This window comes from Rhinoderma darwinii, chromosome 4 (assembly GCF_050947455.1).
Source record: "Rhinoderma darwinii isolate aRhiDar2 chromosome 4, aRhiDar2.hap1, whole genome shotgun sequence".
NCBI classification, from domain to species: Eukaryota; Metazoa; Chordata; class Amphibia; order Anura; family Rhinodermatidae; genus Rhinoderma; species Rhinoderma darwinii.
The window spans coordinates 386,648,252-386,662,854 of record NC_134690.1 but is presented as its reverse complement, the minus strand read 5'-3'; the positions used below and the strand labels follow the sequence as shown (position 1 = coordinate 386,662,854).

Below are 14,603 nucleotides of genomic sequence, written 5' to 3'. Positions count from 1 at the left end.
CGGCCAGCCAATGACTTTAAATTATGCATTGACTTTCAAAGTAATATTTCTATTTCAGAGATCGGTGACTGGTTATAATGTACGTTGATTTAACTCTACTGATTTCTAATAATAAAATATTAAGGGAATGTTCTTGGTTTTTGCAGATGGATGGCTCTTCTACAAGATTGTTGCATTGTCCTGTATGGTCTCCTTCTGAAGAATCTAGGCTTTCTGCATTTGAAGATCTTATTGTGTTATAACTAGAAGAATCGCTTCTTCCAAATAAATGGGCACGCTCAATACTTAACTGCACACTTTATTTCTACTCATCTCTCAGGGACATTATCCTACATGGGAACTGCTCCAACCAGATCTGGTTACCCCAGTCACTATGGAAGACCAACAGATGTACAAGACACATCTTGTATCCAACAGTAGCGATAGTTTGTACTATCAACAAATGCAGCACCAGGCAAACAGCCAGGTGCTCAACCACAGTTATGACTCTCTGGACATGAACGCCTCCGAGTCGTCTTCATCCTCTCCTCACTTATCCCAAGATTCCAGAGATGTCACGTTAAATCCTGGAGCTAAAAATACTGGACAGGTCGATGCATCGAGAACGTCTCAGTGGTCGAATGTAGGCAATCACACTCAGGGGGGGAATAACATCAATTGCTTTGACCAAAGCTTACAATGGAATTCACAGGTACCAACGGATACCACGCCTGGCGCCTACCAGATGTCTTACTATCCCGAACTTGATAATCGGTCGAAAGTGACCAGCAGAGCTTTACATAAATTGGATTCTTTCACGCAAGTATTTGCTAGGCAGAACTTAAGAATCCATGCCATGGCTCAGGGTTTACCCGAACAGTCCCTAGCTGACTGTGACAGTACCCTCAGGCAGCTGCTGTCCGTCAAACCAACTGGTGAGCAGCAAGCACAGCTTACCGCTATGGACCGGTATCCTCCGATTGCTCAGCAAATGCATCAAAACCAACAGCAGAAGCATCATCTACAGCCGGGGCAGCAATCCCAGGCCGCTTTTTACTATGATTACTTCCAGCATGCGGCTCAGATACAGCCAGAGTCTTTAATGCAGCCAGGGCAGCATTATGGGCAGCAAGTGCCGTCAAATCCGGTCCAATCACAACACGGACAAACTCGCTATTATATGCAACCTCATCAGCCGGAACAGCATCGACTCTTACATCAGGCGATACAGCAACAGGGACCATTCACTGGTCAGTTGTCAGAGTATTACCAAATGCAGTCTGCAGGGCAAGAAATGCATCACAACGTGCCGCAATCCCATCACCATCACGGGTCACTTCAACAAACCGCGTACGGCAATTCCAAAACGGAGCATTACACCCAAAATCAGTCCCGTGATCTGCAGCTTATTCAGTTGGGCGCAGTGTCTCAGTACATGTTTCAGAACACTCAACCCGTCAGAAATTCATATAAACATAATGTGACCCCACAGCTGACTCTTCATCAGGATCTCAGTGCTCAAAAGCCATATAAAAATGAAGCTCAAGCTTCAGTTCTTATGGACAGATCTGTGGGGCTAGGAAATACAGACACCTCAAATAACTACAGCCAGGACAATATGAGAATAATGGCTGACACTGCCGCTCAACGACATGCTTTAACACATGATACCTCCTACTTGCTTATTAGTCAAGGACCACTTCATTCTCCAAGCACCGTGTGGCCGCAGGTAGAGTGTTTATTTATAATGTCCTCTATGTTACTGCCCTTGTATTCATATTTCCAGTTACTTTCTGTTTAGCTTGCAAAGCCAAAAACGGCCATTATCTCCACCTATTCATCCCAGATGAGACTGTAGAATCGGACTATGTATGGCCAATATAACCTATTACGTAACAATAGGAATTGACTATTATGATAGTGACTCTTATTACCATATGTTCTTATTAAATTGGTTGTTTGCTTTGAGCAATCCCTTTTCTGTTAAGGCCCTTTTACACGAGCCAATGATCGCAACACCCGTTCCCGATCATTGCCCTGTGTAAACAGGGCAACAATCCGCCAATGAACAAGCAAACGCTCGATCATCTGCTGATCTGCTTGTTTACAGCGATCGTTCATTCCCATACATAACCGATCATTGCCCCTTGTGACTGGAGCAAAACGAGCGCCGATCATCTTGTTGATTAGCGCTCCTTTTTATGGCCCATGTCGAGCCGTGGAAAGGACCCTTAGAAGGTCCCTTGAAGATCAACTGATCACAGGGTTTCCCTCTTCTAGGACCCCCAATTATCTTGTAATCTGCAGGAAAACTGGTGGCAAGTGTTCAAATTCCCTGCAGCGCTGCCACAGGAGAAATGATGCATTACACAGTTCTCTTTCCAAAGAATGTTGGGCCCATACCTTTTTTTATTTGCTTGAATAGGACTAATTAGCAATACCAATTACAGCCATTGGAAAAGAGTGGCGCTGTTTAAAAAAAAAAAATGTTTTTTCTAATCTCAAACAGCTTATAACTAACCGATACAGATCAGGAACTCTGTTACATCACTGATACATTGTTACATTTTCCAATCGTCTGCTATGAATATATAAGTGTGTTTTTACTTTCTTGTAGCATATATCAGATGAGAAAGACCCGACCACCTCTCCAGACAACAGGTAAATTTAAGTTCAGGAGCCACCACTGTGCTATTGCTATGGACCCCTGGGGTTCATACTATATGTGCTGGCACAAAGCAAACAAAGTAAATGCCACTTATGGCCCTTTTACACGGGCCAATGATCGGGCAAACGCTCGTTCATCGGCTGATCTGCTCATTTATGTGGCCGGTAAAATGGTCGCTAGTTGGCAGCACATCTTCCTACGTAAACAGGGAGATGTGCTGCCAACATAATGGAAATGTATGGGGACGAGCGATTGTAGTAACGATCGCTCGTCCCAATACATAACTGGTTATTTCTCCTTGTGGAAGAAGAAAACGAGTGCCGATCGAGTTGTCTCGCCGATCGGCACTCGTTTTCAGGGCCTATATTGGACCGTATAAAAGGACCCTTATATTTCCAAATTTTCTGTTTATTACTTAGGCTCATTTATTTTTTCTGAAATTCTTTATTTTCGTGGCCAACAGCCACATATTTACAGAATACAAGATACATCAAGTACATATAGGAAGGTGTAACCTCTTACAGAAATAAAGATGTATGCCTTTGAACCTTATACTGTAAACCTCCCATGAGGTAACATTATATTACATCTCTAGATTATACTAATGAACTTCCCCAAGATGCACTAGAGAAACAGACCTAGGCAGAAAGTAAAAGAGGGGGATAGAAGAGGAGGGAGGAATGACCGCTCCCCCCGAGGGGACCCCCGCCACTCCCATCAGGATCCCACAAGCTATCCAATATTGTCTACACTTCCAAGAATGTCTGTGTAGGAGTCAGTGTCCTGAAACACGATCCAAGGAGCCCACGTGCGGCAGAACCTAGCGTGAGTATCGTGAATGGAGGAAGTCAGGTCCTCCATATGCATAAGATCATTGACCTTCGAAACCCAGAGGGACAATGTCGGAGGAGAGGATTTCTTCCAGCGTAAGGGAATACAGTGTCTTGCAGCCATCACTAGAAAGTGTAGCAGAGAGCGTTTATAGGTGTTAGCCGGAATGTCACAGTGATGGAGGAGGAAGAAGGCCGCATCCATGTTACAGGTGGTGTCAGTTACTTTGAAGATCACCCTCTTAACTCCATCCCAAAATTCTGTTAGTAGTGTGCAAGACCAGAAAGTGTGAAGAAGGGTACCATTATCCATACCACACCTCCAACAAAGAGGCGAGACGGTTGGGAAAATGCGATGGAGACGGATCGGAGTTCTATACCATCGTGAAAGCAGTTTGAAGCTAGCTTACTGATATCGTGAGCTAATTGAGGTTTTGTGTGCTAGGGAGAGAATTCGGGCACTCTGACATGTGGTAAATGTGATCCCCCGATCAACCTCCCATTCAGAAATGTATCCAGGCGTCGGTAAGTCCGGCGGGTTTAGAAGAAGACGGTAAATCGTGGATAGAGTATGGCGAGCCGGATCTTTGCCGACACATATCGATTCCAGCTGGGATCTAGGGGCATGGAATAGAGCCGGGGAAGGCAATGAGGAGCAGAAGTAGCGGAGTTGAAATATACGCCAGTAACCCAAAGGGGGGAGGTCAGGCATCCGTGTCAGCTCCACGAGAGAGAGCCACTCTTGAGTTTTTCAGGAAGTGTTCTGCCCTAAATACCCCTGGCGACGACCAGGACTTGAACACCGGATCATTCACCCCAGAAGGGAAGGAGGGATTTCCCAGGATCGGAGTCATGGGAGAGTAAAGAGGGAGAGCACAACAACGGAGCGTAGGGCCGATCGTGGGGTGATGGAGAAGAGTTGTGAGAAGTCCCCGTTTCATCCACGGAGTCGTCTCTAAAGGAATCTCCGAAAAGCCTTGCTCCAGACCTATCCAGGCCTTAAAGGGGGCATGCCTGCACCAATCCACCACCCGCGACAGGTGGGCTGAAATGTAGTACGAGCGAATGTCAGGAAGTGCCAATCCCCCGTCTCCCGGGAACGGCACAGGAGCGCACGACTGAGACGTGGATGTTTGCCATTCCACACAAATGACTTTTGAATGGTGTTAATCACTTTGAAAAATGAAGGGGGGATTGCTATCGGAAGGGCTTGGAAGAGGTAAAGTAGACGGGGTAGAACATTCATCTTAAAAATCGTGCAACGGCCCATCCACGTAAATGTGCCCCCCGACCATCTGGCACAATCTGCTTTCACTTCAGTGAGGAACCCAGGGAAGTTTAAGTTATAGATCTCCTTCAGGTCCGCCGGGATGCGCAAGCCCAGGTATTTAAGGGCCACCGGGTTCCATTTGAAACTGAAAGATTGCTCTAGTGTAGGCAACAGGGCGGGGGGAAGGGAGACATTCATGGCCTCGGATTTGGAAAAATTTATTTTAAAATTAGAAAGGCTGGAAAAGCGACTAAACTCCTTCATCAGATTCGGGAGGGAGACAGAAGAGTTAGTAAGAAAGAATAACAGGTCGTCTGCGTATGCTGCTACTTTAGCGACCCGGGATCCCTCTCCTATTCCCGTAATGTCCTGATTCGCACGAACATGTCTTAAGAATGGTTCCAGAGTAAGGATAAAAATCAAATGGGACAAGGGGCAGCCCTGGCGGGTCCCATTATGGATTGTAAAATCATCTGAAAGAATACCATTCACACGAACCCTAGCGGAAGGGCAGGAGTACAATGACATTATCCAACCCATCATTTGAGGACCCAGTCCGAGTCGGAGAAGTGTTTCCTCCATATACGTCCAGTTAACTCTGTCAAATGCTTTTTCAGCATCCGTGGACAGAAGCATAAGTGGTATACGGGACATTTTGGACTTGTGTATGAGATTGATCGCTTTTGTAGTGTTGTCCCGGGCCTCTCGACCTAACATGAACCCCGCCTGGTCAAGATGGATTACCTCACCAAGCAAGGGGGCCAGCCGCATTGCCAAAATCTTGGCGAAGAGTTTAATATCTGCGTTAAGCAGTGAAATTGGCCTGTAGCTGGAGCACTGCGAGGGGTCTTTCCCCGGTTTGGGAATCACTGCTATATGGGCCCTGAGTGCGTCTGGAGGGACGCGTGTGGAGGATGATAGAGAATTCAAGGATGACAATAGATGCGGACCAAGGCAGGAGATACATTTTTTATGGTAGGATAGAGTGAAACCATCAGGCCCCGGGGCCTTACCAGCAGCAGAATTTTTAAGCGCATCAGTTAGTTCGATCATGGTAATCGGTTCTTCCAAGGCAGAGAGAACCTCCACTGCCAAGGGCGGCAATCCCGAAATATAGGATTGGATACGTGCTCGGAAATCGTTTGACACCGTGGCCGGGTTGGTGGAATCGGTGTTATAAAGAGAGGCATAGAAATCGCGGAACTGTGCAGCTATGTCCAGAGGCAGGTTGGCTCGAGTGTTGCGGGAGGATGCAATAAAGGGAACATAAGTGCGTGCTTGTTGAGTTCGCAGAGCTCTAGCAAGCGACCTGCTGCATTTGTTACCATACTCGTAAAAATGGCGCTTACATTTAGAGAGAGTGGCTTTCGCTTTAGATAATAATATGGTACGTAATTCATCCCGCTTCTGAATTAACGCATTTCGACATTCTACCTCATGGGAACGTTTGTGCGTAATTTCTAGGGCCTTAATTTTCGACAGTAGCCGAACGATGTTCCCGGCGCGTTCTTTTTTCAAACGGGCTCCGTGCTTGATAAGAGTGCCTCGAACTACACATTTATGTGCCTCCCATAGCACCCTTGGGTTAGTGTCGGCGGATGTGTTTGTGATAAAGTAGTCCTCAAGCGTACGCTGTACATCCGACGAGACAAGAGTCATTAAGAAGCAAGGGATTAAGTTTCCATTGAGATTGGAATATTAACGGAGTTTGCAATGATCTGAGAAGGAGATAGAGTCAATGTCGGCCGCCTGTAATGTTGGAAGAGCGCGATGTTTGATAAATATCAGATCGAGTCTAGAATAAATGTCGTGTACAGAGGAGTAAAAGGAAAAGTCCCTGTCTGCTGGATGCAAAAGACGCCACATATCTACAAAGTTATGGTCGTGGAGGGCCCGTTTAATGCGACGTAGTTGGGAGTGGGGGATTGACTATGAACCCGATGAAACATCCATGGTCGGTTCCAATGCCACATTGAAGTCGCCGCCTAGAACAATGGTACCCTCTCCAAACTCCTCCAGTGTATCTAAAAAAACAATCAGTGCTGACCCCTGGCCCACATTAGGCAAGTAGAAAGAAGCGAAGGTATAGATCTGCGAGTCAATGCTACCCTTGACCAAAAGCATTCGTCCCATCCTATCACTGCGAGAGTCCAGAAATTCCCATGGAATAGAGCGGGAAAGAAGGATACTTGTCCCCCTGGATTTCGGATCGGGAGAAAAACTATGATAAGCGTATGGAAACCTTAAGTTGGATAACTTAAAGGGTTTCTGTTCACTCAAGTGCGTTTCCTGAAGAAAAGCTACGTGTAATTGTCTGCCTTTCAGCATGTTAAGCAGGATGGATCGCTTCCCAGGACTATGTAAGCCCTTGACATTCAATGAGCCTAACCGTAGGTCTGTCTGGGAGTGACGGGACATGTTCCCGACGGGAGTAGGTATAGGATGAAAGGGAAGGAAGTGAGAGGTAGAAGTGGGAAATCAGGTATAAGAAAAAGAAAATATACAGAAAAGGCGGCCCAGAGGCCAATTCTCACGGAGACCTGTAGAGAAAAACTTAGCAACAAATGGAAACAAGGAAAACCAAAGAGAAGCAGGGGGGGGGGGGAGCCCCGTGCAGTGAGCAGCACTTCAAATGAAAAATACAACTTTCGTCCAGTGTCCACCAGGGGGTGAGCTTAGGAGGCAAGGACATCTTATATAACTAGGCCTGAACCATCAAGGCCCGTCAAACATTACTATCCCTTTTCCTGAGAGCTTTAAGAGCGGGACATGGAGGGACACCAGGGCAAGGTTATTGGAAGAGAACGAGCTCAGGATATCAACCAAGCTGTTTTGGAAAGCCAGTAGCCCCTGAGTGGCATTACAATGACTCATCACTGCCTCCTGCCAACCGATACAGCAACCCTGCCCGGGTATTCTACAATGTGCAATTACCCGCCAAGACACCTGTAGAGAATAAAAGGGGGGGAGGGGAAAGAGAAGGGATGGAAGGGAGGAAGGAGAGTGAGAGGTAGGTATGAAGGGAGAGCAGACAGAAGTATCTAATACCTGCCAGAAGATGAGCAGGGGATATCGTGGTACATATAATTGGTCAATTGCAAACATCATGTTACAATCCCTAAAAACCCCCCGCCTTGAAAGCCTCAAAATATGTATATGGAGTAAGTAAAGGAGGCTAAGAAAAGTGATATCATCCCGTACAGGTAGACTACCCCTTGGTAGGTATGCAACACAATAGCTCATATGAAAACCCTAAAATAAACGGGAGTGGCCCAGTAGCGAATGTAACATTGCACATATAACATATAATATAGTAAAGCCCTAGGCAGGAATACTGACGCATTAACATAATAATAAGCCCACGCCCCCCTGGTCTATCGCCTGTGTGGACATGGCAGGCAAAGGGCTCTAAAAGATGGGGGGGGGGAGCATACATACGTTGGGGGTAATAGGAAGGGGGCAGGGGAAGCTGGGCACGAAAGGTGGGGGCAATATAAAAGACAGGGTATATCTACTGTTCTGTAAGTAGCGTGAGATCGGGCATATCAACCCTCTTCCAGGAAAGTCCCATCGATCAGAGGAAGAGAACAACGTGTCGAGGCTGCTCCAGTGGGTCCGCTTGTGAGGAAACTCTTCAGGCGAGCGTATGAAGAACCTGTAAACAGAAACAATATGCCAAAAGGACTACTGGGCGCTGCAGGAAGCTCGGGGGCCGTAGAAGCCAACGCTATATTATCAGGATAGCGATTCTTGGATCCGGAGACCGGCTCAGGCCTCATGAGGCATACGTAGTGAGAGATCTGGCTGAGATCCTATTGATTCCTGTAGCGAGGGTCTGTTGAAAGGCTGACTCGGGCGCCGGTTGCGCCGGCGTTGAGGTGGTTCAGACAGATCCAGTGCCAGCCAGTGAGGGAACGGGTCAATTTGCAAGAAACGAAATAAGGCTCTAAGTCCGAGGAATGGCGCAGGATGAAGGAGGTATTATCTCTTCTGACTACCACGTGAAATGGGTGCCCCCATCTATAAGTGGCTCCAGCCGCTTTGATCTTGTCTAGCAGCGGGTGAAGTAGACGTCTCATATAAAGCGTCTGCGGCGAGACATCCGGATAGACCGCAACCCTGCCTCCATCAACCGAAATCGGACCATGTGACCATGCTCCTCTGACAATCAAGTCCTTGTCCGAGTAGTAGTGCAAGCGACACAGGACATCCCGCGGGTTTGCAGGGTCATTCGGACCGGGCCTAGAGACTCTGTGTACACGGTCCAATAGAAATGTGGCTTCCAGGGGTCTGTTGGTAACTTTATTAAAGATGGTGGTGATTCTATTAGGGAGGTCGTCTCTGGGACCTAAATCCGGGAGGCCTTTCAGACGAATATTATTTCTGCGGCCTCTATTTTCTTGATCGTCCAGTTGAAGTGCAAGGGATTGCATATGTGTTCTGTTAGTAATGGCCGCCTGCAACAGTATAAGAACTCTGCTATCAATGGCGGAAACCGCACTGTCAGTGGAAGTAATCCTGGTGTCCACCCTGTCTACCTCCTGTCTTAGGTCAGCGATGTCTTGTTGGTGGGATTGCTCAATTCTGGTCACCAGGGAATCTAAGTCCTGTCTAGTAGGGAGTGCTTGTATTAGTTCCCTAAGTAAGTGTAAGTCTGCATGCAGGGCAGGCTGCAGGGGGATGCCATCAGAGCTTCCAGGCATGGGGACTGTGGCTGACGGCAGGGTAGACAGGGGGATAGGAGGGGATACTGTCGGTACCTCATCACTGCTGGTCCCTGTAAACGAAGCAGGCATCAGTGGATCGTCTAGGTGTTCCTGCATGCTGGGTGCCATAGCCGCGTTCAGGCGGTCCTCTGCTCTCCACGTGGCTGCTGGCTGTGCAGCGGCCGCCATGACACTCAGAGCCCCGGGAGCGGCCAGCGGCGCTGAGAGGAAGCGGTCCATGCTGACGCTCCGTGTCTGCGATCGGGGTAAGGAGCGGGAGGGTGTAACGCTTTGACCCCTACGCTTTCCGGGCATCTCCCGGTGTTCAGGACGGGCTTAGGCTGTGATCTGCTGCACGGAGCTCCCCCGATGTGCGTGTTCACTCTGCCATGGCTAAGCCCCGCCCCCCAGGACCCTTATACTTGATAGTAATTGTACCCTCATATCTACACAAATGATAACAGAGGCGTAAGTTAAAGCTTCCCCCTGGCCCAAGTGCAAAGTCTGTAACAGGATCCACCAACTACTATGTGCCATTTATAATACTGGGGTCTTCTAATCTGGCAGAGGGGCCTCTCTGGCACCAGGGCTGGGTTGTGACAGCACCCCCTGTAGCTACTCTGCATACGATAAGGCTCATGTTTAATTCAATAATGCAAGTAGGAACAGGGAAGTTGCCCATGAAACCAATCAAATTTCAAGTGCCATTTGTTATTGAAGACTGTAAAATATAAGAAACCGTCTGATCATTTTACATTTTATTTATTTTTTTAAATAATTTAGCAGGTTGCTCCTGGACGAGTGTAAAAGCCGACTCACATGCTCAATATGCTTCAAGGAATTCAAGAGCCTTCCAGCCCTGAACGGCCACTTGAGGTCCCATGGTGGGGTGCGAACAGTAACCACCCCGAAACAGGTAAGACAATATTGTGTATGTTGGATTTACTTCTACCGCCGATAGTGCTGGTGGAGTGAACAGTTCACTAATACGTTTATGTAACTGCACCTCCTGACGCTAGATGAGGTTATTAAGGGCTAGTTCACACTGAGTTTTTTGGCGCTGTTTTTGATGCAGAAATTGCGTCAAACGGCCGAAATCACCTCGGAGGCGTTTTTTCCCGCAAACAAAATAGACGCTCGCGGGGAAAAAAAGCGGCATGCTCTTTCTTCCCGCGTTTCCGTCTCTGATCTTCTATTGACATCAATGGGAGGCAGAGAAAGCGTTTTTCTCTGCGTTTTTCGCCTGGGGTGATCAATGGCCACGGCCAAAAGACGCTGCAAAAAATGCGGCAAGAGACTGCTGGCAGGTCAAAATTACTGAAGGAATTTTGAGCCAGATTTTTTCTGCCTGCAAAAAACTCAGTGTGAACATACCCTAAAAGTGCTTGCATGTTCCTTGCTTTGCTTCCTGTAACGCCAGTGCATATGTTTGCAAATCCATTGCTTTAATACACAACATCCATTCTGCTTAGTCCGGTATATCTAGGTGTCACTAAAAATATTTGCAAACAAAAAAAAGCTTCATATTTCAAACGGGAACCGATCATCTGCAAGCGGCATGTTGAAGAGCAGGAGGAGCTGAGCAGATAGATCTAAAGTTTTGTAAGGAAAGTTTCAGGATGTTCTGTAATTTATTGATTAAAAATCCTTCCTCACTGTGGGCTTAAGAGTCCAGTGGGTGGTCTTAACCATTGACAGCCGTCCCTATATGAGTGTACATTCAGAAATAGCTGTCAATCACTAAGTAGGACCACCCACTGGACCCTTAAGTCATTCTCTTGTCCCACCATAGAGTTGGACTCAATAGAAACTGGGTCAGGATCCAAAAATAGCAAGTTACAAAGGGTTTGCCATAAACTATCATAAGGACTTGTGTTCGTTCTCTATAAGACAGACATATTCTACATGTGTTTAACTGTCCGTATTTCGGATGTAACACACGGACCCCTCACATATTATACTGAGCCAAACTTACTGCACCATAGCAATCTATAGTTCTGTAAATTTAGTTAATTAAAACCGAGGGGTATCCAGGAGTTCCGTCCGGATTATGGACATTTAAACACGGGTACAATACGCCCATCTGAATGAGGCCTAAAAATGAGATATTCACTTTGGTAAGGTTTTAGAATGCAAGCTCTTCAAGCTACAGACTTCTTAAAGGGGTTTTCCCATCTTGGACATTTATAGCATATCAACATGTGATGCCATAAATGTCCGATAGATGTGGGTCCCACCTCTGGGAATCGCACCTATCTCTATAACAGGGTCCTACCTTGTCCTGGTCCACGGCCACTGTCTGACGAGGTGGTCAGCAGTACGGAAAAAGTGTAGCACGGAGAGCTACGCTGCTTCCGTCGCTCCGGAGTTCTGGAAACAGCCTAGATCGCTGTGCTATTTTCAGAACTCCCATTCACTTTTATGGGAGTTACAGAAACCGTGTAGCTCAGTGAGCTCCCCTGTGTCTGTACTCCCATACACCTCGTCGGACGGTGGTCAGCGGATTCCGGACAAGGTAGGACGGGGGGGTCAAGTGGCCCGTTCTAGAGATGGGAGCCGCATTTATCAGACATTTAAGTGTCCAAGATGGGAAAACCCCTTTAACTTTGGGGCGATGTCAGTGATGTGGTTGAAGGGACTAATGTGTTAGACCTCAGGCTGGATCCACGCATGCGGTTTTTATTGCAGATTTTTGCGCCAAATACAGAAGTGGATAGAAAAGAGAGGAGACGTAGAAGTCTTTCCTTTATACTTGCACCATGGACACGCTATATCTGCTAGATTAAGTGCTTGAGCTTCCATCTTGGCTTTTAGCTGCTGCCAGATGACAAGTTTGCCAGTATGTTGGTGCTTAACCATTGTGCCATGTGATAAACCTTTTAGACTAGCACTGATCCCATAACGGTTGACTGCGAAAGTCACAATATATAGAAGTTAATGGAAATCTATTTCCACAACTGCACGTTTCTATTGACTTCTATGGGGAGAATAAAAGGAGTTGTCCACCTTGAATTGCAGAGCACCATCACAGCTTTCCTCAATTCCTTACCCAATAACCTTGCACTTCTGCTGGGATTTTGTTCATATATCTCTGGAGACCCGACTTGCTGGCGTGTGCTGTATGTGGCTTGTCAATGTTGAGTAAGTGGCTGTTTGAGGTTGAACGTGTGTACTTATCTGTGCAGGACGAAGGCCAGAAGTCACAGACTAGCGAGGCGGACAACCTCACGCCCATCGTCATGCCTGTCTCTGTACCTGTAAAGCTTGTGCCACCTGATGCCAATGCTCAGCTCAGCTGCAGAGCAGATCAGCCAGAGAACCATATGTCCGATGACGAAATGCCCATCTTAACAAGGATGACTTACTCCCCGCCATCCTCCCCAAAGGCGGACAGCTCATGCGCGTCTTCTGTGAGTGTTTGTCTATCTTTGCTTCTATGTCTTGTCATATTTATCTGAGGGTCCATCTAAAAACCATCAAATCGAAATGTCTTGAAACAAAGATTTATGTCTGGAATTGATGCAGAACAATAGTTCTAAAATCATCGCTCCTCCAACTGATCCATCTGTGTGTTCATGATGTTTGAGCATTTTGCCTAATTATTTGTATGTTTTCAATTTCTCCATTGTATTATGTGATTTATGAGAAACAGTTGGAGCCGTCTTTCCAGAAATGACAGTACTTTATAGCATAGGATATCTCCAAGGGCATAACTACCATGGTGGCAGACATAGCAGATACTATGGGAAGCACCCCCTCTATTAATGGGGTTGTCTCATCACAGACATTGGTGGTGTATTGCTAGGATTTACCCCCAATGTTTGATCGGAGGGGGTCAGTGACTAGATTGATTGACTTAAAACCTCCGTCCGTGCCACCGCCTGTAATAAGCCGAGCGGAGCGGACTGGAGATGAATTGGCACAGCGTTTCCCTGTCCCTGATGCCATTTTGTTCTAGCAACTGTCTGAAGGCCTAGCAAAATGGAGTTGAGGGAAGCAGAAGAACAAAGAGGGATACGGTATGTAGATCACCAGGGGACTATGGCGAAGTATTACCGCAGTGTGTAAATTCAAGTTTCTAGTCTACAGTAGAATTAAAAAGTGCTCTATTCCTTCTTCTTTTTTTTTATTTTTATTTTTTTAGCTCCATTAACTTGTAGACTGCACGTTTTATTCATTTCAATATGGGGCAGAGTAGTAAGAGACTTGAAGCAGCCCTTTACTTCCTCCCCGCTGATATATAGAAATAGATAGATTAAAGTAACTTGCATATCTTAGTTGCAGTAGTCTGTAACCATGTAACCACTTAGGTCAGGATAGGAGCTGTATACACAAAACGGCAGTAGGTTTTTAGCAAGACTATAGATGATAGTTGATTCATTTTTTATTTTAGTGTTGAAATAAAATAGATACTATATATATGTATATATATTTACTACTAGTCCTAAAGTTAATTTATTTCAGTAATTCAATTCATAAAGGGATTCTCATAGATTCATTACACACAGAGGGATCTAATTCCAGTGTTTTTGTTTTTTTTAATGTTGATGATTATGGTAACAGTTAATAAAAACCCAAAATTTAGTCTCTCTGAAAATTAGAATTCTAAATAAGCTCAATTTCAAAAATGATTTTTAATACTGAAATGTTGTCCTACTGAAAAGTCTGTCCAGTATCTGCCCTCAATACTTGGTCGGGGCTCCGACTCAGCATGAATTACTGCATCAATGCAGCGTGGCATGGAGGTGATCAGCCTGTGGCACTTCTGAGGTGTTATCAATGCAGCGTGGCATGGAGGCGATGAGCCTGTGGCACTGCTGAGGTGTTATCAATGCGGCGTGGCATGGAGATGATCAGCCTGTGGCACTGCTGAGGTGTTATCAATGCGGCGTGGCATGGGGGCGATCAGCCTGTGGCATTGCTGAGGTGTTATCAATGTGGGGTGGCATGGGGGTGATCAGCCTGTAGCACTGCTGAGGTGTTATCAATGCGGCGTGGCATGGAGGCGATCAGCCTGTGGCACTGCTGAGGTGTTATCAATGTGACGTGGCATGGAGACGATCAGCCTGTGGCACTGCTGAGGTGTTATCAGTGCGGCGTGGCATGGAGACGATCAGCCTGTGGCACTGCTGAGGTGTTATCAATGCGGC

At 46.5% G+C, this 14,603-nt stretch overlaps 1 protein-coding gene across 6 annotated transcripts in view; it reads left to right on the top strand.

Annotated features, from left to right (window-relative positions):
• TRERF1 (transcriptional regulating factor 1) overlaps positions 1–14,603 on the top strand; it is a 151,718-nt gene that overhangs the window by 107,511 nt on the left and 29,604 nt on the right. For 5 of the 6 annotated variants that reach the window (XM_075863265.1, XM_075863261.1, XM_075863263.1 and 2 more), the window contains exons 4-7: positions 147–1,708; positions 2,597–2,640; positions 10,237–10,369; positions 12,639–12,863. In XM_075863265.1, the coding sequence (XP_075719380.1) occupies positions 374–1,708; positions 2,597–2,640; positions 10,237–10,369; positions 12,639–12,863 (1,737 nt within the window). In that variant the 5' untranslated portion in view covers positions 147–373. The remainder of the gene's footprint in view (positions 1–146; positions 1,709–2,596; positions 2,641–10,236; positions 10,370–12,638; positions 12,864–14,603) is intronic. The other variant, XM_075863266.1, reaches the window with a different exon arrangement.